The sequence below is a fragment of the Hakea prostrata genome, chromosome 10 (genome assembly GCF_041222555.1).
Source record: "Hakea prostrata isolate BN-2017 chromosome 10, UWA_Hpros_2, whole genome shotgun sequence".
Taxonomy (NCBI): domain Eukaryota; kingdom Viridiplantae; phylum Streptophyta; class Magnoliopsida; order Proteales; family Proteaceae; genus Hakea; species Hakea prostrata.
Window position 1 is genome coordinate 48,239,220 of NC_142609.1, and position 26,315 is coordinate 48,265,534.

The 26,315-nt window shown below is 39.1% G+C and overlaps 2 protein-coding genes across 3 annotated transcripts in view; both read left to right on the plus strand.

Annotated features, from left to right (window-relative positions):
• The first annotated feature begins 37 nt into the window (after window positions 1–37).
• LOC149003608 (elongation factor) overlaps window positions 38–26,315 on the plus strand; it is a 28,038-nt gene continuing 1,760 nt past the window's right edge. Inside the window, exons 1-6 of one of the 2 annotated variants that reach the window (XM_089138332.1) lie at window positions 38–225; window positions 4,845–4,914; window positions 16,359–16,889; window positions 23,952–24,262; window positions 24,346–24,402; window positions 25,538–26,019. In XM_089138332.1, the coding sequence (XP_088994458.1) occupies window positions 16,477–16,889; window positions 23,952–24,262; window positions 24,346–24,402; window positions 25,538–26,019 (1,263 nt within the window). In that variant the 5' untranslated portion in view covers window positions 38–225; window positions 4,845–4,914; window positions 16,359–16,476. The remainder of the gene's footprint in view (window positions 226–4,844; window positions 4,915–16,358; window positions 16,890–23,951; window positions 24,263–24,345; window positions 24,403–25,537; window positions 26,020–26,315) is intronic. The other variant, XM_089138333.1, reaches the window with a different exon arrangement.
• LOC149003609 (protein H2A.7-like) lies at window positions 11,328–16,352 on the plus strand. Its single transcript, XM_089138334.1, has 2 exons — window positions 11,328–12,734; window positions 12,817–16,352. The coding sequence occupies exons 1-2, from the start codon at window positions 12,552–12,554 to the stop codon at window positions 13,036–13,038; spliced, it is 405 nt and encodes a 134-aa protein (XP_088994460.1). The 5' UTR covers window positions 11,328–12,551; the 3' UTR covers window positions 13,039–16,352.

Genomic DNA, 26,315 nt, shown 5'->3' on the forward strand with positions numbered 1-26,315 from the left:
TCGGACAAGCGTGATTTAATTTTCACTGCAAGCAAACGAAGCCCTTAATAGGGAGGGTGTCGCCACACTGGCACCATCCCTCGTGGTTTATATGCTTCTGTAAGCTATTCTCGGACTAGCCGCCACTCAGGTTACAGAGGAAGCTGGAGAAGAAGAAGAAGCAAAAGCAAGTGGAGATACTTGACAAAATGGTTAATTTTCACTGTAAATGAACTCACTGAGTCTGTAAGACAATCTCTCTCTCTCCATCTCTTCATTTATGTGCTGTGTTGTCTGTATGTGTGTTTCATGGAACTCGAGCCATTCGACTTAAGGAAGAAGCTCTGCAAGTTCGTGCCTTCAATTGATCCCAAGCAAAGCATTTTTCTTGTTTATTCCATATTGCCATAACCCATCACGAGTGTGTTCGATTCCTGTATATATATATTTTTAATTCACTTGTACTGTCGAGTGGGATTCTTAAGAATAAACTTTTATTTCAAACAGAAGTGTGAAGCCAATGAATAGCTTATATTGCTTTTGGCACTTCGCGTTTTTGAGAATGTTAATGGGTTTACCTGAGTCTACACCTGCTGTTTTTGTAGAACCATAGGGTTTGTAAGTGACCCGTTTTTTGAATTTTATGGCCTCATGAACTTTCATATTGGATGTTAAAGACATAGCTTTTTCTGCTACTCATTTTAGAGGATTTTGAGGCTCCGGTGCTTTCAACATCAGGTTAGATATTGCTTATTTGGTTCATATCACATGCAGAATTCACACGGTGGCTCTGTCTACTTTTCCTTTTCCTGATCTTCTTTATGGGAAAATACGTTTAAGAACGGATTATATTATGAGGGAAACAGTTGGGAAATGCACTCAAAGTGGAGTCAGCACCCCCCCCCCCCCAAAAAAAAAAAAAAAAAAAGTGATGTAGAACAGATTTTACTAGAATTATAGGAGAAGCGAGAGAAGTCCAGTCTAGGTTGGGATCAAGAACTATGCACTGTATCCTTGTTAATTTGAAAGCCTTATTTGGTAGAATCTGTGTTTAGACTAAATAGTATTTTTTGTCCATTATATTTAACTTTTCCTTTGTTAGTGGAAGTAACAATTTAGGAAGTTATAGACTAACATGTAGCCTCGTAGGTTGATCTTTCATTATCTATTTAAAGCATACTTATCAAAGGGGCAACGCTACTGCGGTGTTTGAGGGCTTCGCGAAACACCTTAGTGATTAGGCACTTGTATGGCATTGCCTTCGCGAACAAAGCATTTTAGTTTGCATTTTTATATGCAACCATTTTATGTGGCATAAATAGCATGTTTAAACTTATATGACTCTACCTATAAGCTAAATAAATATTAAAGAGTCATAATAATGCAAGATTATCATAAAAAATAAAATAAATAAAAAGACAAACATAATTTTATCCCATCATAATACAGCAGCAATATAGCATAATAAAAATTGATTATGATTTATATAATAAAATTCTATAAATGACCTCAGCCCTCATTTGCCCCTGTTTCTTTGATCTTATGATGATCTCGTGTTTCTTGTTTAAAAAAAGAAAAGAAAAAAAAGGGTGAAATATAAATGCAAAATGTCAAAAAGCAACCGCTTAGTGCATTAGGCATCATATGGTGTACAAGGCATTGCCTAGAAACAGAAAGTGTACATTTTTATGCATACACAAAAGTGAGCCATTGCCTTGGGCCTCCTTAAAACAGACGCCTTGGCGATGCATTGATTACCATGATCTGGAGATCTGCATCTTCTCTCGAATTTCTTATAGTCTTGTGGATCAAGACTTGCAGGTCGAAGATGTGATATTCTTCTTGCTAAATGTGTCATCTGCCAAGTTGTAGAAGGGAGGGGGGGGAGCGAAGGAGATAAAATGGTATTTTTCTCATCTGAGGGTGCTGCCATTAGCAAAAGATAAGGACCCTTCATAATTTTGATTTGCGTTATCTGTTTTCATTGAAATGAATTTTGGGCATGATAGCACACGATGGAGTTCCCCCTTTTTTGTCTGGACACAAGAATAAATGTTGGCTCTAATAATTCCAGTCAAGTGAAAATATTTTATAGAATTATGTTGACATGTGGGAATACTAGTGAAGCCATGGAAAAGATGGGATCTTCTTGACATTGTGGTAATATAAGTTGGAACTCTAGGAACTTACGAGATAAGCTCCAAAAAAATGCTTAAAGAGCATCATCTAAGCAAAACAATCATCAAGAAATGTTTAGAGAGCTACTGACTAAGAACCGGGGTGGGGGGGGGTGTTAAGAAATAGAAGCCAAAGAAGAAGCTTTAAGAAGTTCAATATTGGATAGTAGTTGTGATGCTCCACATCTTAAGCTTATTTTAGTATTATTTCAATGCTGTGTTGGCTTACTTTTTTTAATGTATGCATTTTATTGGATGGTTTTCTTAATTAGAGGAAATAAAAAATTGAAAGTTGGCTTGTGGGACCCACTTGGGGTGATTCCAACCTAATCTTTACCTATTCCCCAGTTGAGGCCCATATCTTTGATGAATGATGAATTGTCTAGTCAAAACAACCCAATTATGAATTGTAATTTTAGATTAGGTCCAAGACCAACATATGGTTATATGAGCCCATTTCACATCTTAACCTTATTTTAGTATTATTTCAATGCTGTGTTGGCTTACTTTTTTTAATGTATGCATTTTATTGGATGATTTTCTTAATTAGAGGAAATAAAAAATTGAAAGTTGGCTTGTGGGACCCACTTGGGGTGATTCCAACCTAATCTATACCTATTGCCCTAGTTGAGGCCCATATCTTTGATGAATGATGAATCGTCTAGTCAAAAAACCCAATTATGAATTGTAATTTTAGTTTAGGTCCAAGCCCAACACATGGTTATATGAGCCCATTAGGCACCGTTTGTTTGCTAAATCTAAAGTGGGGTGGGAAAAGTTTGAAAAAGTAAAATTTTCCATAAAATTCCAAAGTATGGCTTGCTTGGTTCAATAGGATGGAAAGTTGAGTTTCCTTAATTTAAGGAAGCTTCTCTTCAGATATGGCATGCTAACTTTTCCACCTCATCTCTTTTCAAAGTCCCACTAAATAGGTGAGATTTTGTGAAAAAGTGTGGGAAACAACAAAGTGGGACACATTTGAAATTTTTACACAAAATCCTTTTCTTTCCTTTCCTGTTCCCCCACCTCACCACATATGAGTCTCACATGGTTATTTTTCCCACCCCACCTCTGCAAACAAATGGGTGCCTTAAGAAATTCCTTTTAATCAAGTATTAGCCCATCTAAACTAGGCTCATTAATGGAAATCATAACACCTCACCATGCTCATAACATGGTATTAGAGGGTGATATTAGTGCTTGGTGGCAAGTTATGATAAGAATCATTGAGGGAATCAAGGGATAATGTGAATAAAATGTAGGAAAAATGGAAGAAGGAGAAGAGAGTTGGATTCTAATATGAACCCAAATTGTGGTTTAGACATATGTCATGTGGTGGCATGGTTGGTTAACCAAACCAACCACTATGTAAAGAAATTAGAATGGGGATTGCTTTGTATGTGGGGTTAGAATGAAATGTTAGAGAAAAAGAAACAGGACAAGAGGGGGAATTAGGGGGGAGGGGAGAAAAAAGAAAAGAAAAGAAAAGAAAAGAAAAGAGATGAATTATGACGAAGAGGAGCAAGGAAATGGGAAGGAGGAGGAGGAGGAGGACAGAGGGAACATGGAGTCCTTGCTGCTACAATCAAGATGTTTGAATCTCAGCATTAGGTAAGCCTCTTAAATTTGTATTTGAGCTTAGTAGAACCCAAAACCCAAGTTGGATCTATGCCTGTGTCAGGCTCATGCTTGGATACAGTTAAGAGTCCAGAATTCTTAGAAAACCTTATTCATACATAAGCAGTTCTTTTAATAATTATGTTCTTGAACTGATAAGCTGATTAGGAACTTCATATGCTGTTTTCTGACATTGAGCTTTAAGGTACTATGTTGATCAATGAATGAAGCATTAGGTGCCTAGAGATGAGACCTCTTGACCTGGTGAATACCTCGATGGACCGTTGTTGATTTCGTGATTATTGTGTTATGTAGATGGAAACAAAGCTACTTAAGGTCGATATGCACACCATTCTAAATTGTATAATTGAAAAGTGGCGTTAAGGGCATATAAGCCTTCAAAGTTACGTAAGGTTAATCCTACTTTGAATAGCTGACAAGATTTCTTCTTAGTTCAGTATTCATGGGCTTAAGTATACTATATTAAGCCTTAACAATGATCTCAATAGTTTGTCCTTGTTTGGCTATGAAAATTGAACATAGATTAATCCTCCTGTTGCATAGTTGGAAGAACCCTAAACCTAAAACTAATCCAAAATGATTCTCAGGTCCTAGGAAGGGTGAAGAATGGGCCTATGACGGGCTAGAAACAAAAAGATCCAAAATCAAAGGCTAAAACTCTATCTTTGGCTAGGAGGCCAAATTGTTGAACGAGCCTCTCAATGGACAATATAAGAAAACCATATGGACCTAAGGCTACACATGGGCTCACTAACCTAGTTTGATCCCCAGGATCTGTGGAGGATAAGAATGAAGCAAGACTGGACCAGAAGTTGAAACCCCTAAATTTAACAGGTTGATAATTTTGGCCAGGGGGCTGATATTGTCAAACACTAGCCCCTTGTACAGAATATTATGTACATTGATTGACCATGGATCCAGACTGTAATTGCATCTTGTTCTATTTTCTTTTGGTTTTAAAATACCCTGCTTAAAGAAGTAATGCCCTGTGGTACATACATTATCTTAAGTCTGAGACTAATACATTGACACGTCGATTAATGGCTCTAGGTGTTGGAACTTGGAACACAAGACAGGAACCATATCTAGCTAGAAGACTATGTTCTAAATACTGTACCAGGTGAGTAGACTTGACATGCTTGTGTGTATCTTTGTTTTATTACATGATTAACTGCATTTAGGATGCTGACATTGTGATGCATACTGCCCCATACCTTATGATAGTGAAAATACATCTGCTGTGTACTTCATATGAGTGATGTTCAATTGAGCCAACTTGTATTCATGTTTTGGCCGCATGGACATATTTGAATGAATGTTATATGAATCGCCAAGTGCAATGATATATGATACCACGTTATGGAACTGTGTATGTGATTGTTTGGTATATTTTGAGTATGCCATGGATAATTCTTCTCATTGATGGGTTCAAAAGTGTACATAATAGTATGTTATGTTCATTCACTAGGCTAGTGTAGCTCATCCCTTTAATCCATGTGCAAATAACAGTTACAGGATAAAGCCAATGATGTAGTGATTTAGGTCGAGATTGAGAGTTTATGTTCAGTTCAGCTGATTTTGTGATTTCAGGTGGCTGATGTTTAGTGACTTATAAGTATAGGTATGAATGAACTGTTTAGATGTCATTAGATGCCTATGGTTGGGAAAATGATTGGGACTCTGATTATTAGAAGTTTAAGGAAAAAGTTTAACTGCTACATGTTCCAATAGGGTTAGGTGTTTTGGGTCCCACCTGGCCTTAGTAATTGGGGTCATCGCTGTATTGTTCTTCACTATTGCACTATGTTAAAAGGAATAATTTTCAGTTCATACTAGATTATACATTTGTAGCTACAATTGTCAGGTTACAACGATTCAAGCTTAATCTAAATTAATGGGGTCAGCTTTGTGGATCCTTTCAAAGCAGGTAGGGAAAATTGAGAACCACCCAAATGGAAATGCAGCTAAGAGCAGTAAAAAATAAAAATGCAGCAATGAGGTGAGAAAATTGAGGAAAGGAAACGTGTAATGAAAAGTTAGAGAATGGGGAAGGGCCTGGAAATTAGGGAAATCTCAGCTACTTAGCGTCAGCAACATGGATCCTTTCCCTCCAATAGGCTCTATCTGAAGTTATACCTTGGCACCAATTCATGCCATTATTTACACCTCTCCAATGGTCATTTTGGCGATAGTTCATTAATAATACAACATAACAAAGTTTAGCAAAATATGTATATTTTCTAAAATTTTGTGTATTTATAAGATATTCTTTGCAAAATTAGAGTATATATATGCTAGTGTACCATGAATATTATAACAAGTCTAGGTAGTTTTGGTTTTCTTTATGACAAAGTTTATTGATATCCGTTATGCCTCCTGTTGACACGTGACTTTTGGGCTATTTGTGAGAAAATACGTTGATGGTTTTTCATGCTTGATTGACTTATATCCTATTATGGATTGAAACAATATATTTCTATTTTTTAGGTAGAATAGCATATGGTTGGTATGACCAAATCTCCTCTGAAATATCGAATTATATTTTCAGTAGGATTCCATATTTGTCTTAGCCAATGTGGAAATATGTGCTCTCTTCCCCCCCCCTTCCCCTCCTGTGTGATATCCCCCTCTACCATTGCAACTTTGGGTCTTCTTGGTTTTCCCCTAGTGTCTTCTCCTTTTCTGTCCTCCATTAAAAGTGATAAGTGGGATCTTCTGAATCTTCCTCATTAAAAGTTTTAGTGCCATGAAAAAAAGATGGTATATTTGCCAGATATAAGGCCGGACTTGTTACTAGGGGTTCTACACAAACATATATAGATTATTAGGAGATGTTTGCTTTAGTGGCAAAGTTAAATCCTAGCCTTCATCTTCTATCCATAGCTGTGAGTATGGGATAGGACCTGCAAGAGTTAGATGTAATATATCCTTTCTTAATAGAGAAGTGAAAGATATATGGATGTCTCCCCAGGCTTGAATTATCTTAAGACTTAGGAAAAGGTATGTAAATTAAGTGACCTTGTATGGATTGAAGCAATCACCACCAACGTGGGTTGGGAGATCTAATGAGGCTATGGTGCCTTTTGGTTACACCCAAAGCAATGCTGACCATACATGGTTCATCAAACGTTTCACTAGTGAAATTGTTTTTATTTTATTATTTTTTGTTCTTTTGTTGATGATATTGTTTTCACTGAGGGGTGGACCTTGTCGTAATGGTTGGTGAACTACAGTTGTAGGCTTGTAGCCTGAGATCAAGATATTGAAACTGCCTCTCAACAAACATTGTTGGGGTAAGCCTGCTTAGGAGAATTACCCCTTGGACTTTGCTTGCGCAGAATCCTTCAGCACTAGGTTCGCCATTCTTTGTTTGCCACTAGTGATGATTTTGATGAGATTAGTCACCATAATAGTTTGTCAAGTTTGAATTTCAAATCAATGATCTTGGTTATTTCCTTGGCATTGAGGTGGCAATTGGCAAGGTCTACTTGTGACATCTTCTTGTCTCCCAGGATATATACTCTTGATCATCTATCCCAGACAGGTTTTTGGGGCTGTAAACCAGTTGGCAGTCTTATTTATGCAAAATTTATCTTCAACCAAAGAAGGTGAACTTATGGATGAGGAAGATATCAGCATTTTGCAGGCTGTTGATTTACCTTGTCAATATCTGTTTGGACATTGTCTATGTAGTTAGCCTTGTTAGCCAGTTTATGCATGATTTGCATCCCTCACATGTGATGGTAGGTTACCATATTTTGTGACACTTAAAAGTTTATTCCACACTTCAAAAAGAGTGAGGAGCATTTAATTACCTTCAAAAGTGGACCTCATAGAAGCACATAGATTTCTTCCCAACTAGAAGGTCGGATGGATTGTTGTGCAAGGATTTCAAGGTGTACCAGGGGAAGATTTAAGCAAACAACATAGACTAGTGGTCTTGGATGTATGCCTCACTCCACAAACTTATAAGAAGTGTGAGGTTGACAGTCCTAGGTGGCTAGGATAACATGGTGGAACTTAGAAGGAGATGGCTTGAAATCTTTCACTAATGAATTAGTTAAATAAGGAAAGTGGGAATTTGAGGGGGACATTGATATGATATAGAAAGAGATGGCCACGTGTACTAGAAAGGTGGCTAAAGATGTCTTAGGTGAATCAAAATGAAAGTATTGTTCTTATAGATATACTTGGGGGTGGGATGGTGGGGTTCAAGTTGACATTAAGAATAAGAAATGTAGGTTTAAGACATGACGGACTAAGGATGTAGAGGACCTACAAAGGTATAAGTTGGCTAGAAATGAAGCTAAGAAAATTGTTGGATAAACAAGGAAGAAGAAGTATGAAGATTTATATAATAAGCTACGCAAGAAAGAAGGGGGGGGGGAATCTAGTTATAAGATAGCTACCATAGGTAGAGATCTAGACTATGTTAGATGTATTAAAAGTGAAGATGGTAAAGTACTAGTACATGATGAGGAGTTGAGGACATCAAGAAGAGATGGGAAATTTATTTCTCTAGCCTACTGAACAAACATACTTGGGGTTTTCGTGACTCGGGCTATTACATCATTGGCATTGACACCGATTTTTGAACACATTTATGGAGTTTTATGATGTCCAAGTAAAAGAAGTTTTAACGAGGATGAAAGTAGGTAGACACTAGGTCCTATGAAATCCCAATAGAAGTGTGGAAAAGCTTAGGAACCTATAAGCTAGCTTGGCTGACCAAATTGTTTAATAAGATTATGAGCTCAAGGAAAATGCTATATGAATGGAGGAGAAGCATTATGGTCCCAATTTACAAAATTAAAATAGATATTTGGAGCTATAATAATTATAGAGGCATAAAACTGGGTCATACTACGAAGTTATGGGAGAGGTTAATTGAAACCCATTTGAGACAATAAACCATTGTTCTTGGTTTTATCTCGAGAAGATCTACAATGGAAGCTATTTACCTTATTTGAAAACTTATGGAAAGGTATAGAGGGTGTAAAAAAGATCTTCATATGATTGACCTAGAAAAAGCTTATGGTAGAGTCTCTAGAGTGTTAATTTGGAAAGTACTCAAAAGGCTTTAAACTAAGTAGAATGAAGACGAAATATCTAGTGTATAACTTTAGTGATGATCAAGCGGATGATGAGAAGGAGATTCCACAAAGCGGGTATTTTAGGTACCTTGGTTCAATCATAAATATCAAAAGGTGATGTAAAAGATGATGTTTCACAAAGAATTAAAATAGGGTGGATGAAGTGGAGAGGTGTGTTTGGGGTCTTTGTGATCGATGTATTGGGGTCTTTGTGATTGATGTATTCCTTTAAAGCTGAAAGAAAATTTCTATAAGGACTATCACATGATTGGCTATGTTGTATGGTGTAGAGTGTTAGGTAGTTAAGAAGCAACATATGGATAAACTCAGTGTAGCAGAATTGAGGATGCTAAGATGTATGATTGGAAAAAAAAGGAAGGATTAGGTAAGGAGTGATCAGATTATAGATGATCTAGTAGTATCTCCGATAATATGAGACACAAGAAAGTCGATTAAGGTGGATGACCACATTCACTGGATGCCTTTAAATGTCCCTGTGTTGGGAGAGTGGTGCTCATCCGTTCTGTCCTCCAATCCTTCTATCTCTACTGGTGTGGTATCTTTACCCTTCCTAAATCAATTATTCACTCCCTGGAATCCATCTTCGGTGCTTTCCTTTGGAAAGGCCATGAATCTCCCCGCTTCCTTCATCCTATTAGCTGGAAGTCCATTTGCCGTCCCAAATCTAAAGGAGGTCTTGGAATTTGTCGTATTTGTGATATGAATATGGCTTGTCTCATGAAGCTCATTTGGAAGATTGCTTCCAAACATGATTCCATTTGGGTTTCCTGAGTCTATTCCCATCTCCTCAAGAATGACTCGATTTGGACTGTCTCGCTCCCCTCCAACCCCTCCCGGATATGGAGAAAGCTCTTGCTTCTTTGTGGTTGTGCTCTCTCAGCCATTTCTGTCCAAGTCTCTACTAGTGTCTCCACTTCCTTTTGGCTTGACCCTTGGCATTCGATGGGTATCTTGTACACTCTCCTTGGCCCCAGAACCGTTTACAACATCTGTATCCCAAAATCTACCCCCCTTTCCACTTTCATTTCCTTTGGCTCTTGGTCCCCCTCCCCCCACCCATGTGTCACATAGGTTTGGAACTCCATCCCCCCCCTTCCCCCACTCCGATTACCGCATTACTTGGCTCCACCCCCACCCCACCCCTTTTTCTCCTGCCTCGGCCTGGAACCTCCTGAGAACTCACTCCCCCCCTATACCTTGGTCCCCCTTTGTTTGGTTTAAAGGCCATATCCCTTGCCATGCCCTTACTTTTTGGAGAGCCCTTAACCTTGCCCTCCCTACCCAAGCTTTTCTCATTAGCCGCCACATCCCCGCCAACCCAAATTGTACCAATTGTTGGAATAGTTCAGAGGACATTGACCATCTCTTTTTCTGTTGCCCTATTTTTCGCTCTGTTTGGTCCCTAGCCCTTGCCTCCATTTGGCCCAGATCGCGTCGTTCTTTGGGATTTGCTCGAGATTGGAACTGGATCTTGAAAAAATTTGTCGGTACCACTATCTGAGTATCTGTGAACTTGTGGGTAAGCTTGTCTTTGCCGCCACTATTCACCATTTTTGGTGGGAGCGTAACATGCGAAGATGGACTTCCAAATCTCGATCTTGAGATAAGATTTGGAACGCCATCTATTTTGATGTTTCTTCGAGACTCTGTTCTCTTCCCCATCCCCCTGTTGCTGACTCTCCAAGAAATAGGTTGATTGTTAGTTTTTGGAGTCTCTCAGCTTCTTTCCTGTCCCCTACTTGATTGGGACCCCCCTGGCGCTCCCCTTTGTATGTGCTCCTTTTGGCTTTTAGTAATTTAAATTATTTATTCATCCAAAAAAAAAAAGAGAACCAGGAACGACCGGCGGCCGCGGCGCAGGGACGGCGCGCGCCGCCGCGCCCGCCAGGGGGGGCGGCGAGAGATGGAAAGACGGGCCTCGCCCCGCGGGAACGGCGGAGAGCCGCGAGGCCGAGAGCCGAACCTAACGAAACCCCACGACGCGACACCCGGCCCGAAAGGGGGGCGGCGGAGGGGGGCATGGAATCAAGGAGCGCCTCCGGCCGGGCCCCCCGACAACAAAGGCCGCCACAAGGAGGCGCCCCGCGCGAGCCCCCGCGGGAAGTCGGGGGCCGGGGGCGAGGGCCGCGCGGACCGGAGGCGGCGCGGGGGGTTGGAGGCGGCGGAGGGGGGATGGATTTAGGCGAAGGTGAGGATGAGAGGACTCTTGCTCTTGCTAGGTCGACGAGAATAGATGAAAACCGGCGGGGAGGGGAGGAGGCGGAGGAGGCGGAGGCGGCGGCGATGGTGGTGGATGCCCGAGCGACTCCGAGCAAGCGGGAGAGAGTTGGGTTGTGCCATTGATTTATCGCCGCGCCGACAAAATCGGGGAAACCGCATATTGGTATCTCGTTTCGCAAACTTTCTTTCCCTGAGAGTAACCTTAGGACTTAGGAGAAGTGGTGAGAAAGGATATGCATAACTTAGGTCTTATATCTAGTATGTCCTCAAAAAAAGCTGATTGGAAGGCTAGGATTCAAGCATTCAACCTCATTTAGTTGGGACAAGGCTTGTTGTTGTTGAAATTCTACTCCACACCATGTAATTCTTCACTCTCCTCATCACAGTCTTAGTTTGCGGCTTCTACTGATGTTGATGGGGCTAGCTCTCTCTTGATGATGGTTGGTCTACCACACGTTACAAAATTTTATGAGGTAATCTAGTTACTTGGAGGTGTATGATGCTGTCTATTGTGGCTAATCCTATTATTGAAGTAGAGTTCCCTGCTATAAGTCATGGCATTTGTGTACTCTTATGGCTCTATGGACTTTCTAGTTTCTACTTGATTTAGCTGTCTGTTACTCCTATGGTGGTCTACTGTGGTGGCAAATTCACCATCAATGGTGCTCATAAATTCCGTATAGCATTGTAGGATCAAACACATGGAGCTTGAATATCATTTATTAGGGAGAACTCTGAGTTTGGTCTCATTTGTTTTCCTTTGTTCATTCTCCTGATTAGTTGGCTGATGTTTTTAACAAAGGGCTTAGTTGTGGGAATTTTCATTTTGTTGTTTCCAAGTTGGGCTTGGGTGATATCTATGCACCAACTTGAGGGGAGTGATGTAAATGGGTATTAGGGTGGAATCATCTTATTGTGCTTTTGGGGTTATTTGATGTTGTATTCATTTTGGGTAGTTCTTTGTTGTGTCATATGGGTAGTTTGGTCTTGTGTCCATTCTAGAATGTTCTCCATTGTGTCATTAGGGGTAATTTGGTCTTATATCCATTCTAGAATGTTCTCTATTGCGTTGTAGGGGTAGCCTTGTCTTGTGTCGGTTCTAGAATGTTCTTTGCATATATAAAAGTGGGGCCTAAGATGCATTAAGCAAGTCAGATTTTCTCAAATCTTCAAGAAAGGAAAAAGACCCTCTGAATTTGGTTGAAGCCTTGCGAGGACGGACAAAGAGGCGATTGGCTCTTGTAACTCCATCAAGTTACACCCACTTAAATTCTCTCTCTGCAGGCAAGCCAAGGTCACAAAAAAAAGGCCTTCCTTCCTCTCCCTACCGTTTATCCAAATGCTTGTTTCCTTTTTGTATCTTATTTGAATAACCCTTGTTTCTTTATAGAGATCTCCAAAATTTCCTTGTTTGATTTTCAAAATGAGTGGAAGGGGGAAGTCGCAGCGCTCTGGAGTAGAGAAGACATCTCAAAGCAGAAAGGCTGGACTTCAATTCCCTGTTGGTAGAATTTCTCGGTTTTTGAAAGTGGGCAACTATGCTGAAAGAGTTGGTGCTGGTGCACCTGTTTATCTCGCTGCAGTTCTTGAATACCTTGCAGCAGAGGTGGGTTTCATATTTCCCCCATTTATCTGTTAGGGTTTCTCTCCTGTCTATGGTTAGAGTGTAATTTGTTCTTTATATGCAGGTATTGGAGTTGGCAGGAAACGCAGCTCGGGATAACAACAAAACGAGGATTGTCCCGAGGCATATACAACTGGCAGTCAGCAACGATGAGGAACTGAGAGAGTTGCTTCGTGCTGTTACCATACCCAACAGCGGTGTGATGCCTAACATTGACGAGTTCTTCTTACCGAAGAAGACTGATACTGGTCCCTCAAAGTCAGTTTCTGCCGATGATGACAATTAGATAATCTCTATTTTTGGTAGAGATGAATTTGAGTTTCAAAAATGGAAAAGGAGAGGATGTGGTTGCTGCTAGAGTCTAATGCTTTGTTATGTTCTAGCCCATTTAATGATTGGGATCTTTGTGTCTTGTGAGTTTTCCTTGAAATAAATTCTGGGGTTTCTTTAGGAAGGTATAGTTTTCTGTTCTAGGGTTTGTTGTCTTGGAAAAATAAATTATGGGGTTTCTTTAGGAAGCGTATAGTTTTCTGTTCTAGGGTTTGTTGTCTTCCTCCTATTCACCTGTGTGGGAGAGTTTTCATGAAAATAAGATCCTGGGTGGAGTTAGAAGGAATTTGGCCCGTTCTATTATTGCTAATGTGTTCTGTTAGTTTCAGTTAATGTAATGAAGGCAGAAAAGGTTGCAGTATTTGGGAAGCATATATGAACGTTCACAATAGATTGCTATCCAGTAGAATGTGTTCTGTGATTCACCACTGAGACTACAAATTTGTACTCAGATCATTCAAGTTGCCATGATTTTTAAGGAGGTTAATCTTTAATTTGGTGGATGTATTCGTTGGGCATTTATGGAAATCAAGTAATAATGCCCATTGCTGGTTCAGGCAGATTCAGGTTGATTATGGATTAAATTTGGCAGGAACTGAATTTTCTCACCTCCTAGTATTACTCTTTCAGACTCTTGAAGCTGTTGATAAATTAGACTTGAAAAATGAAGATTTGATTCATGTATAGGTCAAGTTATAATTTCACCTTGAAAATTAGAATTGATGTATTTATATAATTATTTTTGGATGCTGGAATGTTGTTGATTTTTTTATTTGTAGTTAATGTAAAGGTTGGTTAAGGGGGTAATTAACTTTTGTACAAGTATTATTTGGTAGAGTAATGAAGGAAATGTATGTTATGTTTTGACATGAATTCTTGTACCCGATTTGGAAGATGGACCTACACTGACATATTTTGGTGGGCGATTCAAATGGCCAATTTGTGGAGATTTGTGGTGGAAGCGGAGGCCTCTGGAGCCCACCATTGATCTTGGTTTGTGGAGGGGATGCAGGGGCGGAGCCCCCACAATATGGTCGACCCGTTAACCAGATTGGAGTCTATGTATCTTATGTTCGCCTACCATATTATTGAGCGATTTGAGATTTTTTATTAGGGTTTTGGATGAGAGTTCTTGTAATGCTATTCTTGGCGATTGGTTCTTCTTTGACATAGTGAAAAACTTTTATTCTTCGTCCGAGGACGTAGCATATCGCATTGGTGTGTGAACCACGTTAAACCCTGTCTGTTTGCGTTTTTATTTCTATTTGGATTTGTTATTTCATGGTGTTTGTTTTAACAATGTAATTATTGTGACTAATGACATTTGTACGAGAAGGATTTACCAAATGCCATACTTAAGAATAGTGGATTTGCCAAATTGTCAATTAAATACAAAGAACAGTGTCCCATAACAAGAACAACAGAAGATGTTTCTGGGCAAAAGCAGTCTTGATGGAGAATGTCACCAAACATAGCCTAGTTGCTTACGCCCAACTCAGCTAGCCTTATTCCAAAAAATAATAGCTGTGAATCCAAATCAATTGTAAAACCTGTTATTCTCATCTTAGATACTTATGGTTGCTATTAGTTTTTATCTATGACTTTTCATATTTTCTTCTGCAGACATCCATGAAAGGTGAATAGTTTGGTGAATCGGTTGCTATCGTTTCCTTGTGTGGAATCAAATGCTAGTAGTTTATACTCAATTGAACTAGCCTTTGTCTTAATGGTTGATTGTATTTGACATCTTACTGATATAGTTTTTATTAGCTGTTAGCTATTGTTTCCTTTAGTGGTTCGAAGCATTTAGCTTTCTATCCTTCCCTTCAAACTTGGTGTAGATTTTTTGAGAGTTTAGTATTAATCAGTTGTATTTCGGGTTGGTGTTTTGGTTGCTTTAGTTTTAGTTAGGTTGTCAATTAGTGGGGATTATCATGAGCAGTTTGGGTTTTTCTTTTGCTTAGAAAGGCAAGTACATAAGTTATCAGATTCCAATTTGTTCCAGCTGATAGTTTCTCCTGCGGAGGATTTAGTAGCTAGTTGAGTAAACCAGCCTAGGAGCGCGGGTGAGCTAAACATTCCAATTTTTATGTCCTTAGTCCATAGCATTAAATCAACCAAAAACGGGACAAAGTTTAGTGGCCACTTCTCCTTTTTCGGATGCATGATTAGTTCAAACACATCTTCCTGATTGCACCCAATCTCTGTGAGATGGATATTTGAAAGTCAGTCTTGATCTATCCCAGCACGAAGCCCGAACAAGAGTGCCTCATGGATATCTGCATTCCCTAATCCTCTGGAGCTGATATACTGTGCATGTCCCTCCCAAAGAAGTCCCACACTCCATCCCGTGCTGTCTAATGATGAGTTATGTACCCCTGCACACAGCAACATAGGTGAGTGAAACGAGTTGGACATATTTTTAGTGTGGCAAAGACAAGCAGGCGTTTTTGCAACTTCCATTTCTCTCTTTTCATTGCCCATGGGATCCGACTATCACGTTGGCTTGAGTTTTAACTCCTTGATCCATTTAGAAATGTTATGCAACGTGTAATGGGGTTGGGGTGCTGTTTATGGAAAATCTTATTATTTCGAGCAGTTTGGTTTGAAAGTCTTTTCTGGCAACATCTTGTGAGAAATCTTATTGGTTTTTGATCTTGGCAGTCTTCAGAGGTATGCTTTTTGTCGATGCGCATTTCCAGGCTTTGCTGTAGGGGTTTTTAAGAGCTGTTTTTCCTTGTCATGTAGCTTTCGTAATTCTGTTTGCGTAGCCTGCTATAATTGCACATCTGTTTTGTTCTCTGAATAAAACATTTGTGCTGAGAGTTCAAATTTGAAGTTTAAAATTCCCTGCTAGATGAATGTAACTTTTCTTTGACCAGATAAAGTATTTATTTTAAGCTCAGTAGTAATGTAAAAGGTTTTGTATCTACTAAACCTCACAAGACAATTATTCTATCACGTAGACAGATGATTTGGCCATTCCGACCATTGGATTAGTAGCATAACAATTTTTTCAGTCTTTACTTTATTAAATGCCAATCCATATTGGCATGGGATCTTGGCTATTTGGTACTCTACAAGCGCCTTCCCAACTCCTTAGGGGGGCATATGGTTTACATAGGGAAACTAAGAAAGTGGATGGCTCATATATATATATGTGTGTGTGTGTGGGTGTGGGTGTGTGTGTGTATGTATGTATGTAGTATGTATGTATTTGATTTTGAACACATCATTGAACTCAAGTTATTTGTTGTGGTGGTGGTTGTATTTCAGACATAAATGGATTGGATTTTTTCATAATGAAGAGGTTATGGAGTCCAGCATCTGACGTTCCATGGGCAAGTGCCTTCAATCTTGTTAGGAGAATCAGTTAAGTTTGGGTGATTTCAGTATGCCCCCTGCCCAAGTCTTAACTGATTTAGACCCGGAGATAGATCTGGAAACCACTGCCAAAGTTGCTTCTGACAAAGAGAACAGTTCCTCAGCAGTCAATGATGAAAAGGGTTTGAAGTGTATGAGCAATTATGAGGACACTACATTTGACATGGAAATTTTGCTGGATCATCATGTTACTGGAGCAGATGAGACTCTTGATACGGAGGTCGACATAATTGAATGCATTGATGCTGATGATCTCAGATTGGCTGAATCTGAAGATCCTAATGCAACTGAATATTCCAGTTCTTTTGATACAATTTCGGAAACTGTGGACGGTTCGAGGTTGAGTGATGCTGAAGTGGAGTCAGGATTCTGCGGTGACAATGCATCTGTTTTTGATGGATTTGATAGCACGTTCAGAACAAGGTAGATCTGTGTTAACTTCCCCATCCAGCTGCTGCTGCTCCCCCCCCCCCCAAAAAAAAAAAAAAAAAAAAAAAAAATCAAACCCTCTCTCTCTCTCTCTCTCTCTCTCTCTCTCTTGTTATAGCTCCACAAATTGTTTAATTCATTACAGCTACTTGCAGTGATAAATCTAGAGTTGATATTAGTGAATTTGCTTGATTTTTGAAGTCACTGGCATTGGTATGGCGTCTGATCCATATTTTGCTTATTAAATAAAGGGAAAATGGCCTAGATCTACTAGATAAGAAAATAAATTACCAAACAAGTAGATGGATTTTGGTTTACACCTATTTTTCTTGCAAACCTACTTGTTTTGTAGTTATTTTTTTTAACTACTAAATGTAAGAAATTGTCCTTAAATAAATCTCCTAATCCAATGATTAACTTAGCATATTCATCTTAGGCTAGGCAATTCCTAAAGCCTTTTTATAGTCTGATGGCTTGAAATAGTTTTCAATTTTATTGGTGGTTGTTAGATTGGAATTTTTCGAATATAATCAACAATAATCTTAGATAGGAAATATAATTAACAATAATCTTACAAAACTGAGACTGTCAAGCTGGTGATTGGCTGCCATATGCTATATATGGTTTCAGCAGTACATAATCTTGGTAAGAGCTTGCAGGGCTTCTAAACTTCTCAAGTTAAAAGATTAGATTTGGTTGCCAATATAATACATGGATTAGAGTCTCCTCTTATTTAAGGGAAAGATAAGAGGATGACATATGATCACATAAACAACAGTGTTTCTCTTGGAGCAGTGGGTGGAGGACAAAATTTGTCTTATTTTCCCTTCAAATATTTTGTGTTTTATAAAGTTGGTAAAATAATCATGGTGTTTATTCAAGGAAAAATGTCAACTACAATGTTCATGAAATAGTTTCTTGAGCTATCTACATCGTGGTGCAACTCGTGACAAGAATCAAACAATAACCAGAAACAAGAAAAGAGAATCCGATGAAGAAGAAAGAGAAAAAGGTCAAAAAGACTGATAGCAGTTGTGCAATACTTAGTCTCTCCCCCTCATGACAGTCTTCTATAAATTATAATAGAAAGGATACGATGAGGTGGAAACTCAGGTTCATAAAATTGAAAGTAAATAAAGGAGATTAGCAAAAATCTAGTGTACAGTAAAGATTCCCTAAGCAAGATGTAGGATTCTACTAGGAGTCCAATTAGAGTTTGTATAGGAGTTAAATTAGAGTTTGCAATCATGTCAAACTCTATTCTTTGTAATAGTCTACTTTCCACTTAATTATAAATAAAGGGCTTGAGATCATGGATCAATAAGCCATTCTACCAATTTCGTGTTTCTCAACATGGCATCAGAGCCTAAGTTCGATTAGGGAAGAGAAAAGAAAAATAGAGAGAAGAAAAGCAAAAACCTATCACTCGCTGTTGAAGCTCCTTCTTCTAATTTTTTCAAACCCATTGCTGTTCTTCAAACCCATCGCCTTTTTTTTCTGGCAGTTCCATTTTTTTTGGGCAGTTCTTCAAGTTCCGCTGCACTGAGTTCGATTAGAAAAAACCAAGAACAGAACAAAAAGGAAAGAAGAAGAGCATAAGAACTTTGCAGACCCATCTTCTTCTTCTGAGTTTCGATCAATCGCTGCACCAGAATAATTTCGATCGATCGCTGCACCTCTACCATCGCCTCCGCCATTCGCCTCTGCCATCGAACCAGGTAACCTCTACCGTCTTCGATTTTTTCAGGTATGAGGAAGAAGATATTGATTGGTTATTGATTTATTTGGTTGGGTTCAACTTCTGGTTCGGTGTTTAGTTTGGTTCAGTTTGTTGGTTCATTGTCAATATAGACTAGACCAGAACCATATTTTTCCTTTTTTTGTCTCTGGTTCTATTAGCCAAAAACCAGTAGACCAGAACAGACTAGATTTTTTCTCTAGTTCTATTAGCCCCCCCCCCCCCCCCAAAAAAAAAAAAAAAAGAAAAAAAAGAGGGGGTATTTATAACCTTTTTTAGGTGATTTGGCTATTTCATTCTGCGACGTTATAGTTTTTTTTCAAAAGGTGAAGACTGAAGAACTGCAGACAATTTTTTCAACATGGCAACTATCGAGGGTACTACTGCTCTCACCGGCCCTGAACATTACCCCACTCTTCATCCTCTTTCGGTAAGATTTGATGGGACAAATTATTTGATTTGGTCCTGATCTACTTACTTAACTATTGTTGGAAGAGAACTTGTTGGATACATTACAGGCACCACTATCAAACCTACTACCACAGGCGTTTCACAGGATAAATGGATCTCGAATGACTCTTTTATTATGTCATTTCTCTTGAATTCCATGATTCCAAATATTGCCTGTGGATATCTATTACTTGATACTGCTGCCCAAATCTGGAAGGCTACTGCTGAAACATATGGACAGTTGGGGAATGATGCACAGATTTATGAGCTACGAAAGAAGCTTCATGAGACTACCCAAAAGGAACTGAGTGTGGCCCACTATTATGCTGAGTTGCGATCTCTTTGGCAAGAGTTGGATCATTATGGGGATTATCACCTCACTAATCCAGATGATGTGGTGACTTATAAAAAGCACATTGATAAGATTCGAGTATATGACTTCTTGGCCGGTTTGAACGTGGAGTACGATCAGATCAGAGTGCAAGCCTTAAATCATTCTCCCTTTCCTACGCTAGAACAGTCTTATGCTCTTGTTCAGTGTGAGGAAAGTCGTCGATTAGCCATGCTTCATATTCCTATTATGGAGAATTCAGCTTTACAGTTTGTTCGCACTAAATCTAAGGAGATAGTCAAGTGTGAGCATTGTTACAAACCATATCATACCAAGGAAAATTGTTGGAAACTGCATGGGAAGCCTGCTGATTTTGAGCAAAAACGAGCACAAAGAAAGGGAAAACCAAAGGCTAATCTTTCTGAGAAAGTTCCCACCACACCCTCTGCAGACGTTGGTTTTTCACAGGAGGAGTTCGCTGCTCTGCGGTGTATTTTGCAGTCTTCTACTGTTGGTATAGCCTCTAACACTCTTCCTCTACTAATCAAACCAACTCCTACCTTGCTACTTCAGGTAAAACTTACAAGCTTCCAAGTTTCTTCAGTTTCTACTCCTTGGATTATTGATACAGGAGCCACAGATCATATGACAGGTTTATCCTCTTTTTTCTTACAATATTCTCCAACTTCTGGAAAAGATAAAGATCGAATTGCTGATGGCTCCTATTCTTCCATTGCTGGAAAAGGGAACATTTAACATTCTCCATCCTTTTCTTTGTCTAAAGTTTTACATGTTTCCTCTTTCTCTACTAACTTGCTCTTTATCAGTAGTCTTACACATGACTTGAATTGTAAAGTGACATTTTTCCCATCTTACTGTGTCTTCCAGGATCTGGTCACGGGGAAGGAGATTGGACGTGGTAAACTAGACAATGGACTTTATTTGCTCGAGCCGATTGAAGGATCTACTTCTGCTCTGACTACATCTTCTAATCAGGTCAATTCGGTAATATTAGACCTTCATCAGTGGCACCGTAGGCTAGGTCGCTAGGTTAACCCCCGTTTTAGGAACTCTTAAGAAAATATTTCTTGATTTAGGTTCTTCTTGTAATGAGGATGATTTTTTTTGTGAAGCCTGCATTTTTGCGAAGCAGACTTGTTCTACTTATTTACCTTCTAATTCATAATAGAAAAAATATTCCTTTTATGTTAATTCATAATGATGTGTGGGGTCCCTGCCGACGTGTGTCTATCATTGGCCATAGGTACTTTGTTACTTTTATTGATTGTCACTCTCGTTCTACATGGATTTATCTTTTAAAACAAAAAAATGAATTTTTCCGATGTTTTCGTGATTTTCATAATATGATTAAAACTCAGTTCAATGCCACTGTGAAGATCCTTCGCAGTGACAATGGCACAGAGTATATTGATGGTGAATTTCAAAGATATCTCTTTGACTCTGGCATAATACATCAGACCAGTTGCGTTGATACGGCTGCCCAAAATGGGGAGGCCGAAAGGAAGAATCGGCATCTCTTAGAGATAGCCCGTTCTATTATGATTGCTATAAATGTACCTGACCAGTACTGGAGTGATGCTATACTCACTGCTTCTTACCTTATGAATAGGATGCCCAGTAAGATACTTGGTTTTAAATGTCCTAATGAGATTTTTCAGGGAGCCTCTTCTTTTGTTATTCCCCCAAAGGTTTTTGGATGCGTGTGTTATGCCAGAATCACAGCCCACCAGAGTAAGTTGGTTCCCCGCGGCCTACGCTGCATATTTTTGGGGTATTTTGCTACTCAGAAAGGGTACAAATGTTATCATCCTCCCTCTAGGAAAACCATTGTATCCATGGATGTACTTTTTCATGAGTTTTGCCCTTACTATACACCTCTCCAGGGGGAGAGTCCTAGAGGAGAGGTGTTCTTTCCGACTCTAGATCTTCTTATCACACACCAATACAACTTAAGAGTCCCAGAAGAGTTTCCTGACCAGGGGGAGACTTCGGCCAGTATACCTGAGGACTCTAATCCTCCCCTTCGATTTCGAACCATGTGAAGAACTCCGCTGTGGGGGGAGACCACTCTGTGAGACACTGTTGAGGTCTTTCAAAACCAGATTGACCAGAACAAGGAGGTGCAGACTTATCAGAGGAAGAAATACAACCGGCTAAAGCCAGGTGGAAAAAGGTGATACGTTACCACTTCAGTCTCCTGCTCCAGAATCAGATTCTATTGAGGTATCTTCTTTTGATCTTCTTATTGCTGTTAGAAAAGGGGTCAGATCTTGTACTCAACATCCCATAGCTAAATATGTTTCTTATAACTCTTTGTCTGACTCCTACCGTGCTTTTATATCCTCTCTGTCATCTGTATCTGTTCCTAAAAGTTGGCAGGAAGCCTCTGCTGATAAGAGATGGAAGGAAGCTATGGTAAAGGAAATGCAGACAATGAAGAAAAATGACACTTGGGAGCTGGCTACACTTCTTCCAGGAAAAAAACCAGTGGGCCGCAAATGGGTATTTGTGGTTAAACAAAATATGGATGGATCAATCAACAAGTTGAAAGCTAGACTAGTTGCAAAGGGGTTTACCCAGACTTATGGGATTGATTATCAGGAGACCTTTGCCCCTGTTGCAAAACTAAATACTGTCAGAGTTCTATTGTTTGTAGCTGTAAACAAACACTGGAACTTGCACCAACTAGACGTAAAAAATGCCTTCTTACATAGGGAGTTAGCAGAAGAGGTCTATATGGAAATCCCATATGGTTTCTCCGATGATAATACTACAAGGAAAGTTTGTCGGTTGAAGAGGTCAATTTATGGGCTAAAACAATTTGCTAGATGCTGGTTTGGACGCCTTCTGAAGGCAATGACTTCTATTGGGTACAAGCAAAGCAATGCTGATCATACATTATTTGTCAAGAAGTCAGGTACTAACATCACACTTCTCATTGTTTATGTAGATGATATTGTCATCACAGGGAATGATGGTGAAGAAATTCAAAAGTTGAAAGACTTTCTTGGCAGAGAGTTTGAAATTAAAGATCTAGGGAAGTTACAGTATTTCTTAGGGATTGAGGTGGCTTGATCAAAGAAAGGTATATTCCTATCCCAAAGAAAGTATGTCCTAGATCTATTATCAGAAGTGGGAATGTTGGGGTGTAAAGCAGTTGATACCCCTATTGAAGCTGGAACTAAACTTAAAGAAAAAGAGGGAGAACCAGTGGACAAAGGAAGATACCAAAGGCTGGTAGGGAAGCTTATTTACTTGTCCCACACCAGGCCAGACATCGCTTATGTTGTAGGGATAGTGAGCCAATTCATGCATGATCCATATTTAGCTCATATGAAGGCTGTTACTAGAATACTACAGTATTTGAAGGGAACTCCTGGAAAAGGAATACTTCTGTCACTCACCGATAATCTAAAAGTAGAAGCATACATTGATGCAGACTAGGCTGGATCTCCAGACAGGAAGTCAATTTCAGGTTACTGTACCTTTGTTGGAGGTAATCTAGTTACTTGGAGAAGTAAGAAACAGAATGTGGTAGCTTTATCTAGTACCGAAGCTGAATATAGAGCTATGGTTCGTGGAGTTTGTGAACTACTATGGTTGAAAGGCTTGCTGCAAGACATTGGAGTCCAAGTTCCAACCCCTATGATGTTATATGGTGACAATAAGGCTGCTACTAGTATTGCTAATAATCCGGTACAACATGATCGAACTAAGCACATTGAAATTGACAGGTTTTTTGTCAAAGGAAAGTTGGAACAAGGGCTTATCTGCATGCCTTTTGTACGATCTGGAGACCAAGTAGCAGATGTTTTCACTAAGGGTTTGAAAGAAAGAGATTTCCTTCCTATTGTAGGCAAGTTGGGCATGACTAATATTTATGCATCAACTTGAGGGAGAGTGTAGGATTCTACTAGGAGTCCAATTAGAGTTTGTATAGGAGTTAAATTAAAGTTTGCATTCATGTAAAACTCTATTCCTTGTAATAGTCTACTTTCCACTTAATTATAAATAAAGGGCTTGAGATCATGGATCAATAAGCCATTCTACCAATTTTGTGTTTCTCAACACAAGAGGATAATAAACAATTAATATAAGTCAATAATAATCTGAATACGTACATCAGTACATGGCTCTCATATGCACCCATGGTATGTATGATGTACCCTTACAACCCAAAGTGGTAAGCATTAGCACTGTGAATATTAACAACATTGATAACTTAATGGTAGTCCATGGGTTAGCCATATGGCACTTTATGTATTGACCATTTTCCATGCATTTATAACTATTAAAACAAAGACCTTAAAATTGACTTTTCATCCTTGACTCCTTTAACCAGAGGAAGGAAATGTTGAACAGCTGTAGATAGTAATCAGGATATTATTTTCCTTCATTTGTGGCTGAGGGCTGGAGGCAACAATACCTCTGATGCTATTCTGAATAAAAGTAAATTTATTGCTTGGATTGTTTTGCAATACTTTTATTCAAATCTTCTGCTGCTTCAATATTTCAGAAAAAAGAAGTTGACAGCTCATTGGAGGAGGTACATTCGACCTCTTATGTGGCGGTGCAAATGGTTAGAGCTTAGAATCAAGGAATTTCAGTCCCAGGCATTAAAGTATGATAGAGAGCTTGCTGCATATGGTCGAAGGAAGCAATTTGATTCGGGGCAACTTGCAATAGAAGATTGTTGTATGAGGTCACTTCCATTTCCTAGACAGTTTCAGAGAAAAAAGGCCATGAAGAGGAGAAAAAGGAAGAGAATTGAAGATACAGTCAATTTTTCATCATATATGACATCTCATAGCCTGTTCTCTTATTATGGTACAAATATCTTGTCCATTCTCGTCTCTGCTTTTCATCAACCTGTTTTTGTGATTTATATTTACATATGTGATACTGTGCAGAAAATAAGAGGCCTGAGATAGATGGTATCTCTTTCGATGATGATTTTGGAAACCAAGGTAAGAATTAATGATTGTGCCTTCGTAGAGATACCTGGTTAAAATATGTTGCACTTTCTAAGCTTGAATAAGATATAAGAAGGAAGATGATAAAGAACTTGCAATACATATATGATGCATCCATTGTCCTACCTTTTAATTTCAAATTTTCACTTGGATTTAAACCTTTTATTCTTTTTATGAAGATGTTTGTATTTTCAGTTTTTGTGATATTTCTTTGAGTTGCACATACATTTAAAAATATACATATCTGGCTTTCAGCCTTTAGAATCCTGACTTATTCTGGGTTTTGGGTTTCCTCAAATGGAGGGGAAGACTGTTGTCAAGACACTGTTATTCCTCTGAATTCTTTTATTTTTACACAAAGTTTCCAGTTGAATCTTTTTCTAAGCAGTGACTTAATATTTGGACATTGTAGGAATGATTTATATCATATTTCAAGTGGGTGGATTTCTTGTACAGTTGGCAAACAAATGACTTGATAAAGTCACAGTTGTGCAACTTTTGGAACATTACCATAAAGCAGTCATTTTCTTTTCCTGTGGCAGTGTACCGTAAGAGCTTGGTTTTTCCCACTTTCTGTCTTTGGTGGATTTATCCTTTGGATCTGAACATGGTGTTTGGCTTTTCAGTGAGGAGGATGTATGGGAGTTAGGGTTTGCAATTCCTGCTTTGTGCCATGAGTATGTCAGATTTTAGGTGAGGTGGGTTTTTCAATGGGAATAGATGTTTTTTGATGAGGACTGGAAGTTAGGTTTGTGATGTGTTGACTGTTGAAATGGTTAGAATGGGAGTTGTGATGGTATTGTTCCTCCTTAAGGAGATTTGGGAAGCTAGGGTTTGCAATGCCTTGAGAGCTGTGATGGTCTGAAGTTGTGATGGGCGTGATTTGCCTGTAATGAGATTTGAAAAGACAGAGTTCGTGATGTGTTGAGAGTTGGAATCATCTGAAATCAGGAATGTACAAGGTTACGAAGTGAAATTATTACTGAAATTGATTATTTAGTTTAGCTATTTTGTTAGAGTCAGTATAGGTTTTCACTTTTACAATTTCCTGCTCTGTTGGAGAGGGCATCTTCAGTTATGTACTGTTGACATTTAACTGCTTATATTTATTTTTATTTCTTTGGGGCAGTTATTGTAACAGATCAAAATGCTAACAGCAATGGTGAGTTTGGTGTTGATTATGAATGGTCATCGGTTGACATGGGAGATGGTGATAATCCTTTGGAGCAAATTCTTTGGAAGATCGAGGTTGTGCAATCTAGAGTCCAAAAATTGAAGACCCGGCTTGACAAGGTGATCAGCAGCAATGCAGGGAGGTTCTCTTCTGCAGAGAATCTGAACCTGCTTGTGCCATCTGAAGTGCCATCAAGTTTTGCTGGGAGTCCTACCATCTCCGCAGGCAATGGAGACACCACACAGGTTGGAGTATTATACAGCCCACCTCCACATGTTTCAGAGTATGAGATTGGAGATCTTGTTATGCCTGAAAGTGCGGTTTCGAGTTATGGAGAGGTGGCTACTCCTCTTCCTGACATAATTGAAAGCACAATGGGACTACTAACTGCTGATATTGCTCTAGATCAGCAACAGGTTGGTGATTCTTGTGAAGAGGTAATTTCCTTTTCTATTTTGAGCACTTTATCATTAACAGACTACTTTGCTAGTTTATATGATATATTCTGTCTTCTTTCAAACTATTAAGTTACTTTAAAGCTGCTTGGTACTCTCTCTAGTTGTCCAACAAAGAAATTAGGGAAAGGAAAATAAAAATTATGCATGTCACCCACCCTAGAGGTGTCCTAGGTCAGAACTGGGTTACTGACTGATACAAGGTTTGGTATGTGATCCCTGCCTTCTTATGGATACATGCATGACACAGAGTTGCTTTCCTGTTAGTGAGATTTGGA

Bases quoted from the DNA above. Each gene is read 5' to 3' on its own strand.
- LOC149003609 (XM_089138334.1), top strand. From the start codon at position 12,552: ATGAGTGGAAGGGGGAAGTCGCAGCGCTCTGGAGTAGAGAAGACATCT. The intron at 12,735-12,816 runs GTGGGTTTCATA...CTTTATATGCAG, and splicing joins TTGAATACCTTGCAGCAGAG to GTATTGGAGTTGGCAGGAAA.